The following is a 21,308-nucleotide window of genomic DNA, read 5'->3' on the forward strand; positions in this document are numbered from 1 at the left end:
CTGCAATTTAAGGACTTAGCGAGACCCTGTCTCAAAATAAAAAGTGTTGGGGATGTATCTGTTTGAAGGCTATGGATTCAATCCCCAGTACTGCAAAACAAAAACTTCTTAGGGCCAGGGATTTAGCTCAGTGGTTCCGTCGCCTGCCTCAAAAGTGCAAGGTCCCAACTTCAATCCCAGATACCCCCCAAAAAAATACACTTTTCAGAACAAAAACTCCTTTTTCCCTTCAAATTGGCAGAATGGGCCGGGGATTTAGCTCAGTGGTTACGCCGCCTGCCTCGCAAGTGCGAGGACCTGAGTTCGATCTCTGGTACCAAAAAAGAAATTGGCCGAATTTTTAAACAATTACTACACACCCAACATAATCACTGTCACTCTGGTGGAAAATAGTAATGCGTACCCTCCAATATAGAAGTTTCATTTGTAGGATTTACTTCTAAGAAATAATTGCAAACATGGACACAGATACAGCCAGGAGAATTCAGCAGACAAATCTATATTTTTGGTAATGGAAAATGTATTGGTAAAATTAAAATGTACGTATAGTACTTACAGTGAATATAGCCCTTAAGAATTATGTTTTTGGAAAATATTGAACAGCACGGAAAAATGTTCTCAATGTGTTTAGTAAAAAATGGGTTACTTCAGTACATATGTATCTTTTTATATTCTTGTTTGCCTATAGTTTTCTCTTTCTGTATATAAACATAAATCTAGCAGAGGGCCAGGGATGTAGCTCAGCAGTACAGCACCTGCCTGGCAAGCTTGAGGCCCTGAGTTTGATTCCCGGTACCAAAATAAATAAATAAACAAACAAATAAATAAATAAATCTAGCAGAGAAAACTAAAATGATGTTTATCAATTAATGGTAGTTATTTCCTAATCACGTGATCACAGATTTTAGTTTGAGAGAGGTAGAGTTTGAGACAGGCTCTCACTATGTCTTAGACATGGTGAGACAGCTTAGACTGGCCTCGAACTCATTATGTAACCTAGAAGTTGGAATCCTACCTCAGCTTCCCAAGCACTGGGATTACAAGCAAGGACTACCATGCCTGGCTCTAAAATAAGATTTTTTAATATATTTTTTCAAATGAAATAATCTCTATATACATTTTTCATTGTGTGTATTTTTTTTTTTGGATTGTGTTTTAAAAGAAATAAATTTGGAAATGTTACATTGGGACTGAGATTGATGCTGAGACCCCTGGTCCAGTGTTTTGTTTTAGGTTTTCTTGGTACCAGGAATCAAACTCAGGGCCTTGTGCTTGTGAGGCAGGCAGCGGCACTGAGCTAAATCCCTGGCCCTCCCTGGTCCAGTCTTAACAGCTGGATCTATGCACTGGAAAGTCAGTATAGATCTAAGACACCAACATAGTTGCTCTGCCCTGTGGTTGCTGTCTGCTCTAGTCACCCAGTACTATTGCACCTACCACATCTTGGTACTTTTAAAAAAAATAAGAAAAGAAAAAGGGTTCTTGTATTGTTTTCAAAAGAAAACAAAGTGAGTGAGAGAAGGAGGAAGTAGCAAGACTGGTTTATGCCATGGAACGAGTCCTGTAATGAGATATGCGTATATTACCATCTACTTTTTTACAAATATTTGTTGTTCAGGTGAAGACCCCAGAAGGGAAGTTTCAGAAGACCAGTACTGGAGCTGTCAGAATGCAACCAAAATCAACTGAGTTGAAGTTTGTCACCAAGAATGATGGCTATGTACACATTCACCCTTCGTCGGTGAACTATCAGGTCAGGACGGTGGTGTGTGCTTATATTCACATAAAACAGGTCCTAGGGAGAGAAATATACCCTAATTCAGCCAAACTCTGCTTTAGCATTTACACTGCAGCAGTACCAATGACTTAGAGAAGGTTGCATAAGTATAAACAGCCTGGCAATTGGACTATTTCTGGAAAGACCATTGCCATTTCAAGGAAATTCTGCTGGATACAAAAAAGTTCTCAAGCCTGATTTCAGAAGTAAAAGTGTTTCTTTGCATTGGTGATGTAAGCAGTCATGAGCTAATTACATCACTGACCTATTCTTACCAATGCTTCTTTGGCTCTGTGCTTCCTTCAGCGTGCTACTGTGAGGTGCCTGACCCCCACCCCAGCACACCCAGCCTCATGAGTGGCCTACTCATTGTCACATCCAGAGGACATCACTTGGTCTTCATCACCTTTGCCTCTCACGTGGCATTTGACATTTCTGCCCTCCCTTCCTACACTGTACCTATACCCCCTGGCCCCTAAAGACACAACATCTTGATTCCACCTGCAATCTGCTTGCTGACGCAGACTCCAAAGCTGGGGTTTTCCCCGACCACTCCTGCTGCAGTCACCTCATACTCTACTTATTGTCTCCTGATTTATCTTTCTCTCTCTGTTCCCTATCTTGGAGTGTAGACTCTCCATATCAAAACAAGTCACAAGTCACATAGACTCCTTTTCTCCTTATTGTAATCCACTTGGTCACTAAGTCCAGGCAATACCACTCTTTTGACATCTCTAAGATTCGCCTGGTCCTCTCATCCCCACTGCCACTTCCTCAGATCAAACCCCAAACATCTGTCCCTTGTCCTGAATACTACAATAATCTTACTTCTGGTGCTGTCCCCTACTGTCTGCGTTACTGCAGCCAGCATTATTTTTACAAAACATGCACTTGACCATGTCAGTCTCTTGCATAAATGTTCATATATAGAATGTACCTGACCCTTCATGTCAGGCCCCTTCCTATACCACGTCCTGCACAATCCCTCCCTCTAGCATTCTGTGTGGTCCAGCAATACCAGACTACCATGGTGTTCCCTAGCCAGGACATTGGACATTCTGTTTCCTGTGCCTGGAGTGACATTATCATTCCCCAGCAAGCTCCTACCTACCCTTCAAATTTCCATTAAGAATCATTTCCCCCAAAAAAGAATCATTTCCAGGCCAGGTGTGGTGGCACACACCTTTAATCTCAGCTGGGGCAAGAGGATCACAGGCCAGCCTGAACTGGAAAGACTCTGTCAAAAAAAACAAAGAAAAAGACAAAACAAAAGAATCACCACCACCACCACCAAAAAAAGCCAAGCGTGGAGACACACACTTGTAATTCCAGCACTCAGGAGGCTAAGACAGAATTGCCACAAATTCAAGAGCCTTGGCTACATAGTAAGTTCAAGACCAGTCTGAACTGCATAGTGAGACCCTGTCTTACTGAGGGCTGGTCAGACCCTCAGCTACCTTTTGCAGAGAATGATGAGGAATAAAAGGAGACAGAGATTAGTTTCAAGATATAAAGGGGGTGGGCCAGGGATTTAGCTCAGTGGTCTACCACCTGCCCCACAAATGCAAGAACCCAAGTTCGATCCCCGGTACCAAAAAAACAAAAAGATATAAAGAGAGGATCGGGAGGAGACCTGCCTGCAACAGACAGACTCAAATAAATCCCGAAGTTGGCTCACTTTTATTAGCCAGTGAGAAGCGCAGGGGGAGGGATAGCACACATTTCATGGAGCAGCAACTATAGAGAATGTGTGGATAAGGATTAAGTTAATGAGGAACCAGATTTTCTCTACACCCAAAGGCCTGTATTATCAGCAGATGCTGTCTTGCCTCAGGAGTGCCAGGTTATTGGCATTCTACCCATAGCCAGGTGACATGCCGCGTTCCACATACTTCCCTGTTCCCAAGGCAGGGTGACACCAACCTCAAGGCTGTGAGATCTGAGTTATGATCTGAGTTACATAGCCTAGTCCCCAACACTGTCTCAAAAAAAAACAAAACCATATATATATATATATATATAATTTTTAAAATTCCTTTTAAACATGAAAAGGTTTTTTTGTTTTGGTTTTTGTTTTATTGTTTTGTGTATGTGTGTGTGTTTTGGTAATGCTTGAGTTCAAACCCAGGGTCTTGCACATGATAGGTAACTGATCTCCTACTGAGCTAAGTCTCCAGCCATGAACATGAAAGTTTAAGTTGCTCATTAGATATACAAATGGGAATGGTAAGTAAGCAGTCATACAAGGGAACTCAGGGGGAAAGGTACTGGCTGGAGTGTATGAGTCAGCTTCTCTGTTGCTGAGACACAATACCTGAAACCCACAACTAAAGGAAGAGAGGTGTGGCTCACAGTTTCAGGAGGTTCAGTCCATGGCTGGCTCCAAGGCAGAAACATGACAGAAGGGCATGGTGGAACAGAGATGCCTGGTTCATGGTGCCAGGAAACAGAGCAGGGGAACAATGCCAAAGAGGAAGGGGCCAGGAACCAGATAAGAGTCCACAAGGTCACACTTCCATGACCCATGCAGACACACCCAGGCCTATGCTCCAGCAATTCCCTGACTGGCTCCCAAGCCAATCAAGGTGAGGCAAGCTTGACTCACACTGGAGATAAATTGGGGGTTGACTAGTAGATGGTATTTAAGCCATGGGAATAGTGAGGTTCCTATGGTGTTACCAGCGACATTACTGTTGTCATCTGAGGTTTTATGTTGCAGGTCAGACATTTTGACAGCCCTTACCTGTTGTACCATGAGAAGATCAAAACTAGTCGGGTGTTCATCCGGGACTGCAGCATGGTGTCTGTGTACCCACTGGTCTTGTTTGGAGGAGGCCAAGTGAATGTGCAGCTTCAGAGGGGAGAGTTTGTCATCTCCTTGGATGATGGCTGGATCCGTTTTGTTGCTGCTTCCCATCAGGTAAAGGGATAAGTGCTCTGTTCTTGAGGCTCAGGGCACGAGGGGCTTTGCTAATGTGAAGTGGAGGGCATTCCTTCAGGCTCAGGGAGTACAGAGCTGAATCAGAGGCAATGATGAGCCTGCAGTGGGACTCTGAGGAAGACTGAGGCTGAAGTGAGGCAGGTGGGGCCCTGCTAATCGGTGCAGGAAGCACATGGGGAGGGAAAGCCAGGCTGAGTTGGCGCTGGTGCAAAAGGATTAGGACAGAAGCTGGGAGGAGGGCCGGCCTTCCTTATGTTATACAGATAATGTGTGCTTATTATATTAAATCAGGGGCTGGGGATCTAGCTCAGGGATTCCGCCACCTGCCACGCAAGCGCATGGACCCGAGTTCGATCCCTGGTACCAAAAAAAAAAAAGCACTGGGGATGTAACTCAGTGTGAAGGCGCAGGGTTCAATCCCCAGTACAGGAAGATGAAAAAGAAAAAAAAAGTGAAAGCTTGGGCGTAGCACAGTGGTAGAGCACTTGCCTAGCATGTGCAAGACCCCAGGCCCGATCCCCAGCGCGTACCAGAAACGTAAACATCAGTAATCATAAGTGTGACATTTCCCTCTGATAAACATTCTCCCCTGTTGTTCCAAGCACTGTGATACTGCACCTTTCATTGTAGGTGGCTGAATTGGTAAAGGAACTTCGTTGTGAACTTGACCAGCTCCTCCAGGATAAAATTAAAAACCCGAGCATAGACCTGTGTACTTGTCCCCGGGGCTCCCGGATCATCAGCATGATTGTGAAACTTGTCACCACACAGTAGAGACTCACCCAAGAGGAGTGCTTGCTACTCACCTGGGAAGTCACAGCAGCACTTCTACCTCAGACTGAACACCTGAGCTGGGGCTGGCCCCGGGGGCCTTGGCGGGCTCCGCGCCCCGCCCCAACGAAAGGTGGCGCTCGCTCCCAGCACAATTTGGAGTGCCGGGGTGAGGCGGTCTCAACCCCACCCCACCCCCCACCCCCCACCCCCACCTGTCTTGTCTTCAGCTATTCTGGAGTGAATGAAGTTCACCTGATAACACAAAAGTGATGTTTGATATCATTGTTTTAACCTGTGTCTTCCTTGTCTCTTGCCTTTTATGATGTTTGTATATACATAATCTGTATCTTTCCTCCTGTTTTTTTATTGGGCATGAGAAGAAATAGTAAATTTTTTTTTCCTGTCATAATAAAAATTCAATTGAGAGAAGTTACAACAGAGAAAGAAAAACAAAAATTAAAAAATCATGTAGGTAAGAAAAATAAATTTCATTTTAGGCTATCGGCTATTGAGTAAACTTGATTTGTGAAGGGTTTTTATTTTTACTCATTAAAAGTCAGCTTAAGAGCTTGTTCCCCAGTACCAAAAGAAAAAAAAGTAAAGAAAAAAAAAGCCAGCTTAAGAAACAAACTTAATGAGTTCTGTTTGGGCACTAACATGCAAGCCGGTCTTCTCCCTAACACTCCTGTTAGAAGCAGACCAATCTTTGTGTCTTCATTCTCTAACTTCCCCATTTAAGAATCTTTTCTCTCTTTTATGAACTCTCCCAGATCTGGTGGCCATATTTCACTTCCTGAAGAAATCTTTTTTTTCTCCTTTTTTTCAGTGTTAGGGATTGAACCTAGGGAGTGCAAGCAACATCCCCAGCCCTTTTTATTTTTTTATTTTTTGGTACTAGGAGTTGAACTCAGGACCTTGTGTTTACCAGGCAGGTGCAGCACTACTGAGCTAAATCCCCAGCCCTCTTTTTGTTTTGGGGGGTTTTTTTTGGTACCGGGGATTGAACTCGGAACCTTGCACTTGTGAGGCAGGCGTCGGAACCACTGAGCTAAATCCCTGTCCCTTCAGCCCTCTTTTTATTTTTTATTTCAAAAACGGTCTTTCTAAATTGCCTGGGCTGGCCTCAAACTTTTGATCCTCTTGCCTCAGCCTCCCAAGTATCTGAGATCACAGGCATGCGTACCACACTAGGTGAGTTGCGTATTTTCAGGCATCATGTATGTTAATGAGTCACTAGCACTTTGAAAAACAAATACATTTGCAATTTCCCTAGGCATTTGTCAGTGTAGCCAAAGAGCTGAGTAGAAACTGTATTGTCAGACCCCAGCACAAGCACTGCAGAGTTCATATGCTAAGTAGAATTCAAGCTAATCAAAAACCACCTCATTGAAAGATGTTTACTTTTCAAGGTATTAGTTCAGTAATCTCAGGAATCTCCTAAAGTGATCATCATCAAGAGTGTTTAAGCCTCGGTGCATTTGAAGAACATGGACTCTAAGCGGTACTTTTTAAGAATTAATTCTTGTCATCACTGCGTATAGAAGCATCCATGTGCACGGCAGCCACAGAGACAAGTTCCCACCTGCTATTGAAATTCACCTCACACCGCAAAACAGCATGGCTGGGGCTTTTAGAAGAAATGAAGACAACTACATAAGCTCCTGAAAAATATTTTTTAGAACAAGTTTTGGCTCTGTGCTACTGTCTTGGAGCTCACGCTGTCCTAGCTAGAGCTGCCTGCCCAAGTGGACCAGCAGATGTTCACACAAGTCCAGTTTGCAGCAGCGCACACAGCTGGAGGGAGTTACAGTAACACTTTCCCCCCAAGGAAGCCAATTGTTGGGCTGCTTACTTGTAGCCACATAAACAGAGGCAAATCCTACCATTTCATCAGTGTGCCAGATGTGAAAAAGTTAGGGAAGGCTTATAGTACTAAGTAAGAAAACTACCACTTGGAAAACAAGTCTAACAGTAAAATTATGAGATAAAAATGAAAATTAGATCTTGACCACGAATCTGTCAGTATTTGAGAACTCACAATACAGAGCACCCCAGAGTCCCCACAACACAAAAACAGCGAATACATGGGCCAGGGATTTATCTCAGTGGTTCGGCCGCCTGCCTCACAAGCGCAAGGTCCCGAGTTGGAAAAAAAAAAAAAGCTAATAACAGTTTTGTTTTTGGTACTGGGGATCGAACTCAGGACCTTGTGCTTTCAAGGCAGGGGCCGGAACCACTGAGCTAAATCCCCAGCCCACTAATACAGTTGTGTCACAGCAAGTTCAGAGTGTTCTGGGGTGATAAGCTTCCTCCCTGTATTTTGGTCTTATAAATGGAAAATTAGACAAAAACTGGATGAACGGCTAATGATGATGAGTCATCAACATGGAGACTTTTTCCTATTTTCCAAATTATTCCTAATATGCCCGAGACTGGTCCTAGATAGGATTTGTAGCCAATCACTAATCTTTAAAGCACTTTAAACTCTTCGCTGTCTTAGCAATAATTTATATTACCAAAGAGCAGAAAAAAAGGTGTTTTGGGGGAATTTTTTCCTTGTCTTTTTTTTGTGGTATTGGGGATTGAACCAGGGCCTCATGCTGAACTATATCCCAACCTTTTATTTATTATCTTTATTTGATTTTTTTTTTTTTTGGTACTGGGGATCGAACTCCAGACCTTGCCCTTGTGAGGCAGGCGGCAGCACCACTGAGCTAAATCCAGGGCCCTTATTTATCATTTTTAAATTTTTGTATCTGTGAGCCCCTGGAAAGTAACTTTTAAATAATGGAATTCAGCCCAGTCCCACAACTACCAACAGGAGACTCATTGTTTAAAGTGATGATCTTGACATACTCCAAACACAAAGTTCATAAGTATGGTATTATAGTGGATAATTGCCTTTTTTTTTTTTTTTTTTGAGACAGGGTCTTACTGTGTAGTTCAGGCTGGTTTGAACTTACTACGTAGCCCCAAACTCACGGCGATCCTCCTGCCTTAGCCTCCTGAGTGCTGGGGTTAATTGACATTTTCAACAAAAACACCTTGAGCAGATTATTATTTCTTTATGCAGAAATTCCAGTTATGGCTATCTCTATCCTAGGTTTTACTGAAAATTGCCTGAAGGAGTTCATTTTCCTTTCATGTTGAATGAACTCATACCACAGTGTATAGAGATTGTCCATGGCGAGTTTTCTTCTGCAATGATTATAGACAGAATCACAGCCCAAAAGAATCACTTGTGCCCTGAGATCCCACTTGGAGGAAGTCTGCCCTCATTCCATCCTTGGGTTTCAAATGTACAGTGACAACAATGTCTGTTAGCCTTGCAAATAAGAGAGATTAACTAAAACAAACACTGCACTCTGCTATGTATAAAGACTACAAAGAAGTTCCTCACCAGAGCAAATGTAGTTGCCCGGTTTTATTTTGTTTTTGTTGTACTAGGAATGGAAACCAGGGTTCCTGCTCTATCACTGAGCTACACCCCACCCCAGCCAAATGTAGTGGTTTTTTGCTTTAAACTAGTTGTTCTCAGTTGGGGGTAATTTTGCCCCTCCTCAAAAAAACACTAGCCAATGCCCCCCACTGTTGTTGGTTGTCACAATGGAAAGGGAGTGCTGTTAACATTAGCAGAGGCCCGGGATGCTGCTAAATATCCTACAAGGCACAGGGTGCCCCAACAGAAAGTCATCTGATCCAAATGTCAGTAGAGCCATGGTAAGTAAAACTCTCATTTTAATAAAAATGAGCTGGGTATGGTTGTGCACACCCGTCATCACAGCACTGGGGAGGCTGAGGCAGGAGGATCACTGGGAGTTCAAGGCCAGCCTGGGTTACATAGTGAGTTGAAGGCCAGCCTGAACTGCATAGCAAGACCCTGTCTCAAAAATAATTAAAAATAGGGCCAGAGATTTAGCTCAGTGGTTCTGCCGCCTGCCTCACACAAGGTCCTGAGTTCAATCCCCAGTACCAAAAAAAAAAAAAAATTAAATTATTCACAGAGATCTCTGAAAATGGAAATATATTTTGGACTACTAAAGTGGAAATCTCTGCAAAATCAACTCTAATAAACATGTATTGTGTGAATAAGAGCTTGTGTGTGATTATCAAGAATACAGAGAACTTAAGACATTGAAAAAATTACACGTACAAATGGGAAAGGCCATGCACAGGTGGACAGCGATAGTTTTACTTTAAAAGGATGCTCTCCCTTTACGTTTTTTGTTGTTTGTTCGAGACATGGTTTCTCTATGCAGTCCAGGCTGGCCTTGAACTCCCAGTGATCCTCCCGCCTCACTGAGTGCTGGGCTGACAGGTGTGTGCCACCATGCCCAGCCCTGTTTTGTTTTTTAAAATCGCCCATTCTTAAAATGTGAGGACCTGCTTTGTTTGTAATTGCTAATACTTGGCACCAACCACAAAACTGAAGTTGTCACACAGGCCAATATTAAGATGTTTAAAATCTCACACACACACACACACACACACACACACACACCCTTTCCTTATCTTCGGGTTAACTCAACGAAGTCCAGCCTAGTAGACTGTGGCCAAGATGCTCAAATACAAATAGGGTAGAAAAAAACAGTATACAGCTCTACAGGGATGTTCATACAATGTCTCAATCTGTATGAAGCCTAACAAGGAATCTTAATTTCCAGGTGCCCTATTCCTACTCCCATCATATGAACTGGGAAAATCAGTTTGTTTGAGGATGTGGTTATAGGTAAGCTTATGGACAGAATGGCAAAGACAGGCCGGGGATTTAGCTCACCGGCACTGTGCCTGGCTCACAAGCACAAGGTCCTGAGTTTGATCCTGGTACTAAAAAAAGTGAAGCAGAATGGCAAAGATGTGTTTATGCTCTCTAGAAAACAGATGTTTCCAACTCAGGGCCACACCACACAGTGGGGGCTCGGGGACTCTCCCAGAGGGAGACTAACCACTGAGTACAGACCTGGCCCCAAACCATCGGGATGGACACATCTCTGTTGATGCTGTGCTTGTCTCTGACACGCACCTGGGCACTTCCGCCTTCAACTCCAGTGTCCTCACTATTTCCAGTCCTTAGGTCAGTTCCAGCCTACTTTTCTGCAGTAGCATGGCTGAAACATGCAAGCTGATTACTTAACAAGAAAGCCAACTGTCTGGTGTATAACTAATGTGTGCTCCGTTGCTGGTCCGAAATCCATAGTGAGGTTACATGTAGGCTGATAATTTCAGTTAAACCAACACATTTAAGCAAGTCCTATGTGCCAGTCACTATGATAGAAACACAGCATACAAAGAGAAACAGAACAGAGAAATGCAATTTTATGTATTTGAGGGTTTTTTTAATGTGGAAAAGATATGTAAGTGTAAAATAGAAAAGTAGGCCAGAGTACAGTTTTGAGGGTAATTGCTTCTTTATACAGTATAAGTAATCTAGAGGGGTTTTGGGTTAAACATTTTCATAAAGCAATAAAACATTAAAAAAGAAAGCAAGAAAAAAGGGCTTGATGTTTTATAAAACAGAATGAACAGTCTACCAGAATTTAATAAATTGTGGAATTTAACAATATTGTGATAAAAGCAAGTCACAGATGCTGAACTTTCACAGGAAGAAGGAAGAGGTCCATTACACATATCGACAGCATCACTGTAGTACAAAAGTCCTCGTTCTACACACAAAAGCAATTTCCTCATAAGAATAATTTCCCAGGGAGGGGGAGGCTAAGTCCGTGAAATATTGCAGAAACCCATATGCACTGAGTTTTCCAAACACATCATCTTAAAATCCGGTGCCTGCAAGTGTTTTCATGTGGAAATCATGATGGAAGGCACAGAGTACAGTTTCACGTCCCAACAATGAAATCTTCAAAAAAAGCATAGATTTCACGGACTTTGTAAATTCAAGTTCTCTTGTAAGCCTCTCCTTCCAAGAACATTTTTGTTCCAATAAAACCAGGTTAGTTTCAATGACCTTCAGAATAAAAGGAGTGTTTTTTTTCCACCAACTTTCATCATCTTTGTGAGAAAAATGTTAATCCAAGTGATGCATTTTGAAATTATAAAACATGCAGAATATGCACACACAAAAGGTTTAAAAAATATTTGCTTTAGGGGCCGGGGATTTAGCTCAGTGGTTTCGCCACCTGCTGCGCAAGCGCAAGGACCCGAGTTCGATCTCCGGTACCAAAAAATAAATAAAATAAAATAAAAATTAAAAATATTTGCTTTGGGCAGGGGGTTTAGCTCAGTGGCACCACACCTGCCTCACAAGCCTAAGGTCCTCAGTTTGATCCCTGGTACCAAAAACTCTCTCTCTCTCTCTCTCTCTCTCTATATATATATATATATCCTTCATATACATGTAAATCTACTTGGGTATAGCTGAAATTGAACAAATATAAAAGTTTTTCTTTCTAAAAATTTTCAGAGAACCTGAGACAACTTAAAGCTACACAAAGATTTCCTGGGAGAAATCTCTCCATATATAAGTTTACACCTACCAGAGTAACTTCAGCATCAGTCCACCATAATTATCACACAACAGTTGTTCCAACCAACAACTATCACTATTAAGATTGTTCTGTTTCTGAACCACAGAAAACAATCCAAACATTCATTTGGAACCAGAAAAGACCTAGAATAGCAAAGGCCGTTCTAGGCCACAGTTTGAGCCTCTTCTCCCCTTGGATTTGTAAAGCAGAGTTCGAGGATTCAGACAGCAAAACAAGCAGCAGGGAGACATCAGATGATGATGCCTGGAAGCAGGCACAGAAATGTTCACAGTTCATCTGAACCAGTAAGCTCAGCTTGTGTGTTTCGGGAATATACAAAAGAAATTGTTGTTTTCCTTTTCCATTTCTTATGTTGAATACTTCATGCACAAGGGAAATAATCATATCCCAAAGAGAGAGCAGTTGGCTTGTTGAGCTTTTGTTGTTGTCCCTTCCTGGTACTTGCTTAATAGAGATGTTTGTGTGGTGGGAAAGATTTTTAAAATACACATACAGAACATACAGGGCAATGCACAGGTGGGAGCTGGCAGTGCAGAGACAGAGAGGAGCGGATGCTGGCCTGCAGCAGCAGCTTCTACTACCAGCCCTTGGGCCACGCACCCCTGTGCTCAAGCAATCATTGTCAATGACAAAGTGACTATTGAAGTTGTAATTGTATTAAATTAATGCTAATAATTTGGATACTTTATTTTATTTTTGGCTGCTTGGGTAACTTAGCCCTTAACCAACCATATGGTTTGTTTTTGTGTTTCTTTTTTGGGTACAGCTGTAAAATATTTGGATATAGGAAATGTGTTTTTCATGCAGCCTTGATATTCAGAGTGGATTTTAAAATATAAATTTTTGTGAGATTTCAAAGATTAAGATTATTTTGATAACATTATTTACAGATTTTAAAAGATGTGGTCATCACAAGTCTGTTGAGGGGGAAAAACTACTGCATAAAATAACTAACTTGGAATAAGTATTTTGCATCAGTTTGGAAAAAAAAAAGGAAATAAATGTAACTCCAAACATGCTAGATGTCAAATATGCTGAGTTCGTGTTCCCCAAAGTTGAAGAATGAATTCTAAGGAACAACGGAGGTTAAAAGTAGGAAAATTTATTGGGGAACAGGAATGGGGAATAAAAAAAGCTCCTGAGAGACAGGAGGGGTCCCAAATGGATTGCCTCAAAATAAATTTTAAAACAGTGCATACATGCTACAATTAGTTTTTATTAATATATATCTCCATCTGAGCAAGTTGAGAAACACAATGAAATACACAAGACAGGGTGATGAGAATATAGAGGAAATACTTTTTCATCTAGTTTTTTTTTTTTTTTTTTTGGTACTGGGGATTGAACTCAGGACCTTGCGCTTTAGAGGCAAGTGGCGGAACCACTGAGCTAAATCCCCAGCCCTTCATCCAGTTTTTAAAATGAAAATATGAGTTGGCCATGGTGGTGCACGCCTGTGATCCCAGCACTTGGGAGGCTGAGGCAGGAGGATCACTGCAAGTTTGAGGCCAGCCTGAGTTACATAGTGAGTTCAAGTCCAGCCTGAGCTACATACTGAGGCCCTGTCTCAAAAAACAAACAAACAACAAAAATAATGAAAATATGAGACAAACAGATCCCATACTGGATAGACACAGACATAGGGAAACACTAATTAATAAAGAAATCAAATTAAAGCGACTTTAAAACACTATTTAATGTTAAGGAGCAAAAATTAAATAAATTATTAATACCTTAAGGATCTGGTGAAACGTGTATGCACATTTATTTATTCCTCTGGCCATTACAAATGATGGCACATTTAAAAAAGTAACAGGTCAGGTATGGTGGAACACACTATATCCCAGCACTGGGGAGGCTGAGACAGAGTGATCAGGACTTGCAGCTGGGCTCAAATTCCCCTGTGCTGGAATCACAGGTGTGTGCCACCACACCCAGCCCTGAGCCCTTTATTTTATTTATTTATTTATTTAATTAATTTTTTGTACCAGAGATTGAACTCTGTCCTTGCACTTGCGCAGCAGGCAACGAAACCACTGAGCTAAATCCCTGGCCCCCGAGCCCTTTATTTTAAATGGTCTCTCAAGATATGCTGAGCAGGCTGGCCCTGAACTTATGATCCTGCCTCAGGCTCCTGATACATAATTAAAATTTTTAAAAAAGGTATTTCAAGAAAAAATCTATTTCTGCCACAATAGAAGAAAGAAGAATCATTCCGGAAATCAGATGAACAAAACTGGATGTGGGGTCGGGGATTTAGCTCAGTGGCACCGCACCTGCCTTTGTCCTAAGTTCAATCCCCGGTACTGGGGAAAAAAAAAAAGTAACCTTTGGATTAGCCAGGAATGTAGGTCAGTGGCACAGCACCTGCCTTGAAAGAGCAAGGTCCCTAGTTTGATCCCTGGTACCAAAAAAGAAAAGAAAATTAGATGGGAAGAAATCAGTGAAATGGTTGGAATTTGAAGACAAATCAAAGAATACTCAACGAAAACCAAAACAGACTTTTTGTTATACAACATATGCTTGATACCGTGTTCAAAGACTGCCTGGCTGCTGCTCAGCACTGCCAGTAAGCAGAGCTGGCCTCGGGGAGGGATGTCCTCTGGGGACTCTGGGACAGCCCCAGGGTGGGCCTGAGCAGGTGAGCTGCACTCCGGGGATTCCCTCAGCTGAGGCACTGACTAGGAAAACTCCCTGAGCAGGCCGTTTCCTTGGCAGAGCTGCATCATTTCCCCTTTAAAGCACTCAGAATTTGTTTACAGACAATAAAAAGAGCTGGATGCCAAGAAATGGTCTATGTGTCCAGCTCATGAGTTTGACAGCAAATCCATCTACCAATGCTGATGCACCAGGACTCATCCCTTAGCCACGTCCAACTCATGCTGTGGATCATTTCCTATGTGTCTGCTCCCTCATCAAGGGCCTCCCTGGTCTTGACAGAATAACTTCCTCACTGAATTCGATTAGTTCTTCTTTCTTATCCTCGACTTCCTTTCTAAACGCCTGAGGATGTTCTGGGATTTGAAAGGGAAACAGTCATAGGGAAAGGATGTGATCTGAATTTTGCTTTAGGGTGAGGGAACTTAAAAGCTGTCAGGATAAGGAAGGGAAGAGGTGTTGAAGGGAGGGGGATGGGAAAAAAGAAGAAACAAGATACACCATGTACAGGTGCAAATTCCATATGATGAATGTGATCATTATGTATATCTAAAATGTACCAATAAAATTAATTTTCAAAATAAATAAAATTGAAAAAAGTTGTCATCGCCGGGGATTTAGCTCAGTGGTTTCGCCGCCTGCTTCGCAAGCACAAGGACCAGAGTTTGATCTCCTGTATCCCCCTGCAAAAAAAGTTGTCAGGAAAAGATGGACCTCTGGTTCCCCTAAAGTTTCTAAACTGTTTCTGCAAATGCAACTTAGAAGTGGCAACAACCCAATTATCTAGAAGTCTGTTTGAAATACAAATTCCTAGCTGGGCATGGTAGCACATGCCTGTAATCCCAGCTACTAGGGAGGCTGAGGCAGGAGATCACAAGTTCAAAACCAGATTGAGCAACTAAGTGAGATCTTACCTCAAAATAAAAAGTACTGGGATACAGCTCAGTGGCAAAGTCTTTGCCTAGCATGTGCAAGGTCCTGGACTCAATTCCTGGTACTGCAAAAAAAACACAACAAATTCCTGTACCTCAAAACAGACCTCCTGCCTGGCAAGCTCAAGGTCCTGAGTTCAATCCCCAGTACCAGAAACAAAAACAAAAACAGACCTACTGAATCAGAATTTACTGGGACACCTATTAGTCCAGTAGTCTGTTTTAACAAGCTCTCCAGCTGATTTTGGGGCTTGCTAAAGTGCAAAAGCACTGGGCTACCACATCTTGTTTGTTTTTATTTATTTATTTATTTATTTTTGGTACCAAGAATTGAACTCAGGACCTTGTGCTTGCAAGGCAGGCGCAGTACCACTGAGCTAAATCCCCAGCCCTCACATCTTGTTTTTAGACAGCACACATGCAGGGAAATAGCCAGACTCCCACACCTTAATATTTTAAACCATTTCTCCCAAAAAGAACCAGTTCTCCTTTTGTACAGATGACAAAGGAACCCAGGACAGGAGAGAGCTGAGAAAACAAGCTGTTTGCGGCCGCCTGCCTTGAAAGCACAAGGACCCAAGTTTGATCCCCAGTACCAAAAAAGAAAACAAGCTGTTTCCCCAGTTGGATCTCTTGTGGGCAACCAGGAAGTGGCCCTAACCTCAGACCAGACCAATTCAAGGATCTTCTAGGGCAAACATTTTCTATAAAGATCCAAATATGGGCTGGCTTCGGCAGCACATATACTAAAATTGGAAAGATCCAAATATTTCTGTGAGTATAAGGTAGACAGTTTGTCACAACTATTTCACTCTGTAAAAGTAGCCACAGGCAATCCATAAACCAATAGGGACTGCTGAGTTCCAGTAACATTTTACTTAACAGCTGGGGATTTAGCTCAGTGGTTCAGCCGCCTGCCTGCTCAAGGTCCCGAGTTTGATCCTGGTACCAAAGAAACCAAACATTTTACTTAACAAGTGAAAGTAGCCTGCTAATTGTTGCCAGGACCCAGTTTGCTGATCCTTATCCTAGCTAGGGTGGCAGGGACTTGCAGCTCTAATCCAATGTGTGAAGCTTAAAGCCTCTCCGGACATTCCCAAACTAACACACACTGTTCTATTCCATATGGGCCCCTGGCACCAGACTGGCTTCCAAGCAGCAGGTTCAAGGACACCTACAGCTGGGTGTGGTGGCGCACACCTGTAAGACAGCATTTGAGAGCTGAGGCAGGAGGATCACAAGCTCAAGGCCAGCCTGGGCTACATATTGAGTTCAAGGGCAAGCTGAACTATACAGCAAGATCTTGTCTCAAAAACAAAAACAAGATGTACATCTACATTCTCTTCCCTCATTGTAGCCTGACCCAGAGAACAAGGACCATCATTATGGTTTGTGTCTAGGTGTCCTCCCAAAGTCTGCTACTGTCATAGGTGAGGCATTTTGGTGACTGGGTGTGGAGTGTGCAATGCTGTGATCAAGGGTGTGTGATTATTAAATTAGTCCTCTGATTTGTTTAGCATAGTTCTGGGTAGGATTAAGGGTGCCTTACTCTAGCTCTGAGTGCTGTCTGCTCTAAGGGCAGGTAAGCTGGATAAGATATAAGGGAAAGAAAGAAGGTCACCTATTGCTTGCTGCTTTCTACTTCAGAGCTTTGCTACCTTCTGCCTGCCAGGAACTGTTTGTTCTCTGCAATGCCCCCTCTGCCATGCCACCCTGCCTCGGAGCCAGTCAAGTATGAACTGAAACCTCTACAAACTGTGAGCCAAATAAACCCTTTCCTCCTTTAACTTTGGGTGTCAGGTATTTGTCTCAGCAATGAGAAAAGTAATTAAGATAACCATAGCATAAATCCATAGACTGGGCTGAATTCAGCTAGGCAAAAGAACTGAGTTGAGTTCAGCAGCAGAATATCAAAGAGTTATCAGCCAATGTTCACTTTAAAGGCTTTGAAATTTATATATATTAGGGCTGGAAACTTAGTTCAGTGGTTCTGGAGCCTGCCTCGAAAGCACAAGGTCCTGAGTTTGATCCCCGGTACCAAAAAAAAAAAAAAGAAATTTATATATATTAGTGAGCTTTTCAGCATTATAACAAAATATCTATTAACAAACAGGCTACTGAGTGAAGCTCAGCCGGTCCCAGCACCCGGAAGGAAGCTCCCCTGCTACCATCCGAGGATCCTAGGGCCAAGAAGGTGAGCCGCGTGGGCACCAGAAGCAACCCCCCCCCCCGCCGTGGAAATGAGAAGACACATAAACAAGCCTCAAAAACAGACTTCCAGATAACCTACAGCAACCCCAAAGGGAAACGAGATGGAACAATCTGATACTCAACCACCTGGACTCTCTGAACTGGCAACAAAGGAGGATCTGGGAAAAATGAAATCAGAAATAATTACTCAGATAACAGCAAAGATTTTGCTCATGGTGCAAGACATGATTAATAAATCTAGAGAGGACACAGATAAAAAATAGAGGATCCGAGGAACATGATGGAATCCCAACATAGGAAACAAATGGAATCCATAAAACAGGTACAAACAGATTTCGAAGAGATTAAAAACTCCATCGGAAGTCTGCACAGCAGAATGAACCAATGTGAGGATAGAATTTCACATATAGAAGAAAAGATTGCAATTAGTAAGGAGGAAAAAAAATTGCTTTAAAATTATAAGGGAACACAAGAAATCAATCCAGCAGCTGCTAGACGATGCAAAGAAGAATAACATAAGACTGATTGGAGTCAATGAAGAAAGAGGAGAGAGTGCAGATGATATAAAAAAACTCTTCACAGAAGTGATGGCAGAAAACTTCCCAAGGAGGGGAAAAGAACTTGATATACAGATAAGTGAGGCATATAGGACTCCAGCTAACTTTAATCAAAAAAAATCTACACATAGGCATATAATAGTTAGGATTCCAGAAATCCAACAGAAGAATAAAATTCTACAAGCAGTGAGAGAAAAGAAACAAATCACATACAAAGGAAAGCCCATCAGAATCACAACAGAATTCTCAATGCAAACCCTCAAGGCAAGAAGAGCTTGGAGTGATGTATTTCAAGCCCTAAAGGAAAACAGCCTCCAACCCAGATTGATGTACCCTGCAAAACTATCTTTCAAAATTGATGGAGAAATAAGATGCTTTCGTGATAAAGAGCACCTCAGGAACTTCATGAATACCAAAACGGCACTCCAAAAAATTTTAGACAATACCCTAGGAAAAGACAATGAGGGTCACAACCCCAGGAAGCCCAGCAGAATGAATCCATTGGTCGTGACAAATTAAACCCAAAGGGGGAGAATCCAACAAAAAGAAAAAGTCATGACAAGGCTTTTAAAACTTTTGACTTCATCTCCCTAATGAGTGTGTAATTCAATCTTATTATTGTACTGATTAGTATTTTTCTGATTCTAGAATTGCACACCTTTCCTTGTGCTATACTGGCTATTTATCATCTTCTTATGTCTACATTTTAATTGGGTTGTCTATTAATGAGCTCTAAGAATTTTTATATATTCTGCTCATAGGTTATATGCATTGTAAATATGGTCTGATTAAGGACTACTTTTCATTTTAATGATGTCATTTAAAGTTCTAAATTTTGATGGAATCTCATCAGTTTTTCTCTTTTATACATCATGGTTTTTGTATCCTAGGTAGTTCTTGCCTACCCTGAATTCATAAATATTTTCCCTTATAATTTCTTCTTAAAATTTTATACTTTTAGGCTTTCTTATTTAGGTTCATAGATCCCTTCAAGTTATTTTCATGTATGGAAAAAAAGGGTTGAGGTTAATTTTTTATACATGGATACCAGGTGTTCTAGTGCCGTTTGCTGAAGACACTGTCTCTTCCTCGGTTCTTGAATCGAGTTTATATTCTATAAAATGCTAATGTTAAATAATCTTTCAAAACTCAGTGGACCATATATGTGTGGTTCTATTCCTAGATTCTCTGTTTTATTCAAATGATCTATATGTCTTTCCTTACACCAACACTGCCTTGATTACTGTAGCTTTAGAAGAAGTCTTAAAATTGGGTGCTAAACGTCTTCCAACACTGTTTTTGTTTTTGTTTTTGGCTCTTCTGGGTCCTTTGTACTCCTACATAACTTTTAAATTTCAATATCCAGTTCTTCATTTATAGCAAGTATACACAGACCTGAATTTTTATATATACCTTGTATTTTCTAATCCTGCTAAATTCAAGTACAAGTTCTAGGGGCTCCTAGAGATTTCTTAGTATTTTCTCTGTAGATGATCATTTCATCTACATATAAAGATTTTGCTTCTGCCGTGCCAATCCTATCCTAGTTGTGTCATTTTATTGCCAGACTATTTTGGTTTAGACCTATGTTTCAAAGTCTAATGGACAGATGAAGAGTAGGCATATATGCCCTTGTTCCCCACTTTAGGGAGAAAGCATTGCATCGTCCCCATTCATAGAGGAGTTTTTGTTGGAAGTATGGAGTACATGTCTTTGATCTGTTGAGAAGGTTCTGTTCTACTTCTAGTCTCCTGATAGCTTTTACCATGAACAGCTATGGGATTTAGTCCAATACTCTTTCTCCAACTAGTGACAGGATCATATGGCTTTCTCCTTTCCTCTGTTAAAATGATGACTTTTGGGGGTGGATCTTCCAATGCTGAACCAACACTGCCATCCCTATAACAAAGCCACTTTCTACATACTGCCAGATCTGACTTCTAAGAGTTTGTTTTGTTAAACAAATTTCTATCTATGTTCATACTTTTTTCTTCTATTATCTTTATCCAGTTTTAGGATTAGCACAATGTTGATTTCTTAAAATGAGGGGAGAAGTGTTCCTTTTTTCTGCTTTGATATAATTTATCAGTTAAAATGTTTATGAGCCTGCTGTTGTCATATAGGTAGGTTTTCAAGCTAGGAATATACTTTCTTTAATAGGTCCTATTCAAATTTTATATTTCCTCCACAGTTAGTTTCATTAATTTGTCTTCTAAGTTACTTCTTAGAAGTTGTCAAATTTATTTCAAAAAAGATTTTTGTAATATGCTTTCTATATCCTTTTAAATTCTGCAAAATCTGTGGTAATGTCTCCTAGATCTTAATATTGTAATTTAAAAAATGTATAACTGATATTGTGTAACAGGAAGAAAAGGTCTAAAAGAACAGGGGAATTGGGAGGAGTAAGGGAAGGGAAAAAAGGACAAGGAAAAAATATGAGAAGAGGAAAAAAATGGAAACAAGGTCTTTGCAAATAGGGAAGGCTGGAGGGGGTGAAGGGAGGGCAAAGGAAGGGGAAAAAAAAATAAGAACCAAGAGACTCATGTAATGGTACAAGATCCCAATGATGAATGTAACTGTATTGTATACCTAAAATGTACCAATAAAGTTAATGGGGGAAACAAAACAAAACAAAACAAAAAGGCTACTTATGAAGAAAGGTTTTTCAGCTCAGTTTTGAAGGTTTAGGGCATGGCAGTGTCATGAGCTCAGTGGTACACTCTTGCCTGAGTACTCCTTCTTGGTTGCCTCACAGCATAGCACAGATTTACAAAGCCAAACAGGAAGTCAGAGAGACTAGGGTCCCACGATCCCTTCTGAGGGCAGTCCCTCAGTGACCTAAGGACCTCCCACTAGACCCCATCACCTCTGAATACCTCCACTCTGGGAGGCAAGTGTGTAACACATGAGCCTTTAAGAAGACAGAAACCATAATTACGCCATAGCACAGTC

General features: G+C 41.5%; 1 protein-coding gene across 7 annotated transcripts in view; it reads left to right on the forward strand.

The window, feature by feature from the left end:
• Positions 1-6,009, forward strand: part of Dhx57 (DExH-box helicase 57) — a 60,616-nt gene extending 54,607 nt beyond the window's left edge. For all 7 annotated transcript variants that reach the window (XM_087216107.1, XM_087216109.1, XM_087216108.1 and 4 more), the window contains 3 exons: positions 1,619-1,753; positions 4,497-4,697; positions 5,349-6,009. In XM_087216107.1, coding sequence (XP_087072233.1) covers positions 1,619-1,753; positions 4,497-4,697; positions 5,349-5,492 — 480 coding nt within the window. In that variant the 3' untranslated portion in view covers positions 5,493-6,009. The remainder of the gene's footprint in view (positions 1-1,618; positions 1,754-4,496; positions 4,698-5,348) is intronic.
• Positions 6,010-21,308: the final 15,299 nt, after the last annotated feature.

This window comes from Heterocephalus glaber, unplaced genomic scaffold (assembly GCF_053883595.1).
Source record: "Heterocephalus glaber isolate CG9 unplaced genomic scaffold, H.glaber_assembly_v1.0 deba00001457, whole genome shotgun sequence".
In the NCBI taxonomy this organism is placed as follows: domain Eukaryota; kingdom Metazoa; phylum Chordata; class Mammalia; order Rodentia; family Bathyergidae; genus Heterocephalus; species Heterocephalus glaber.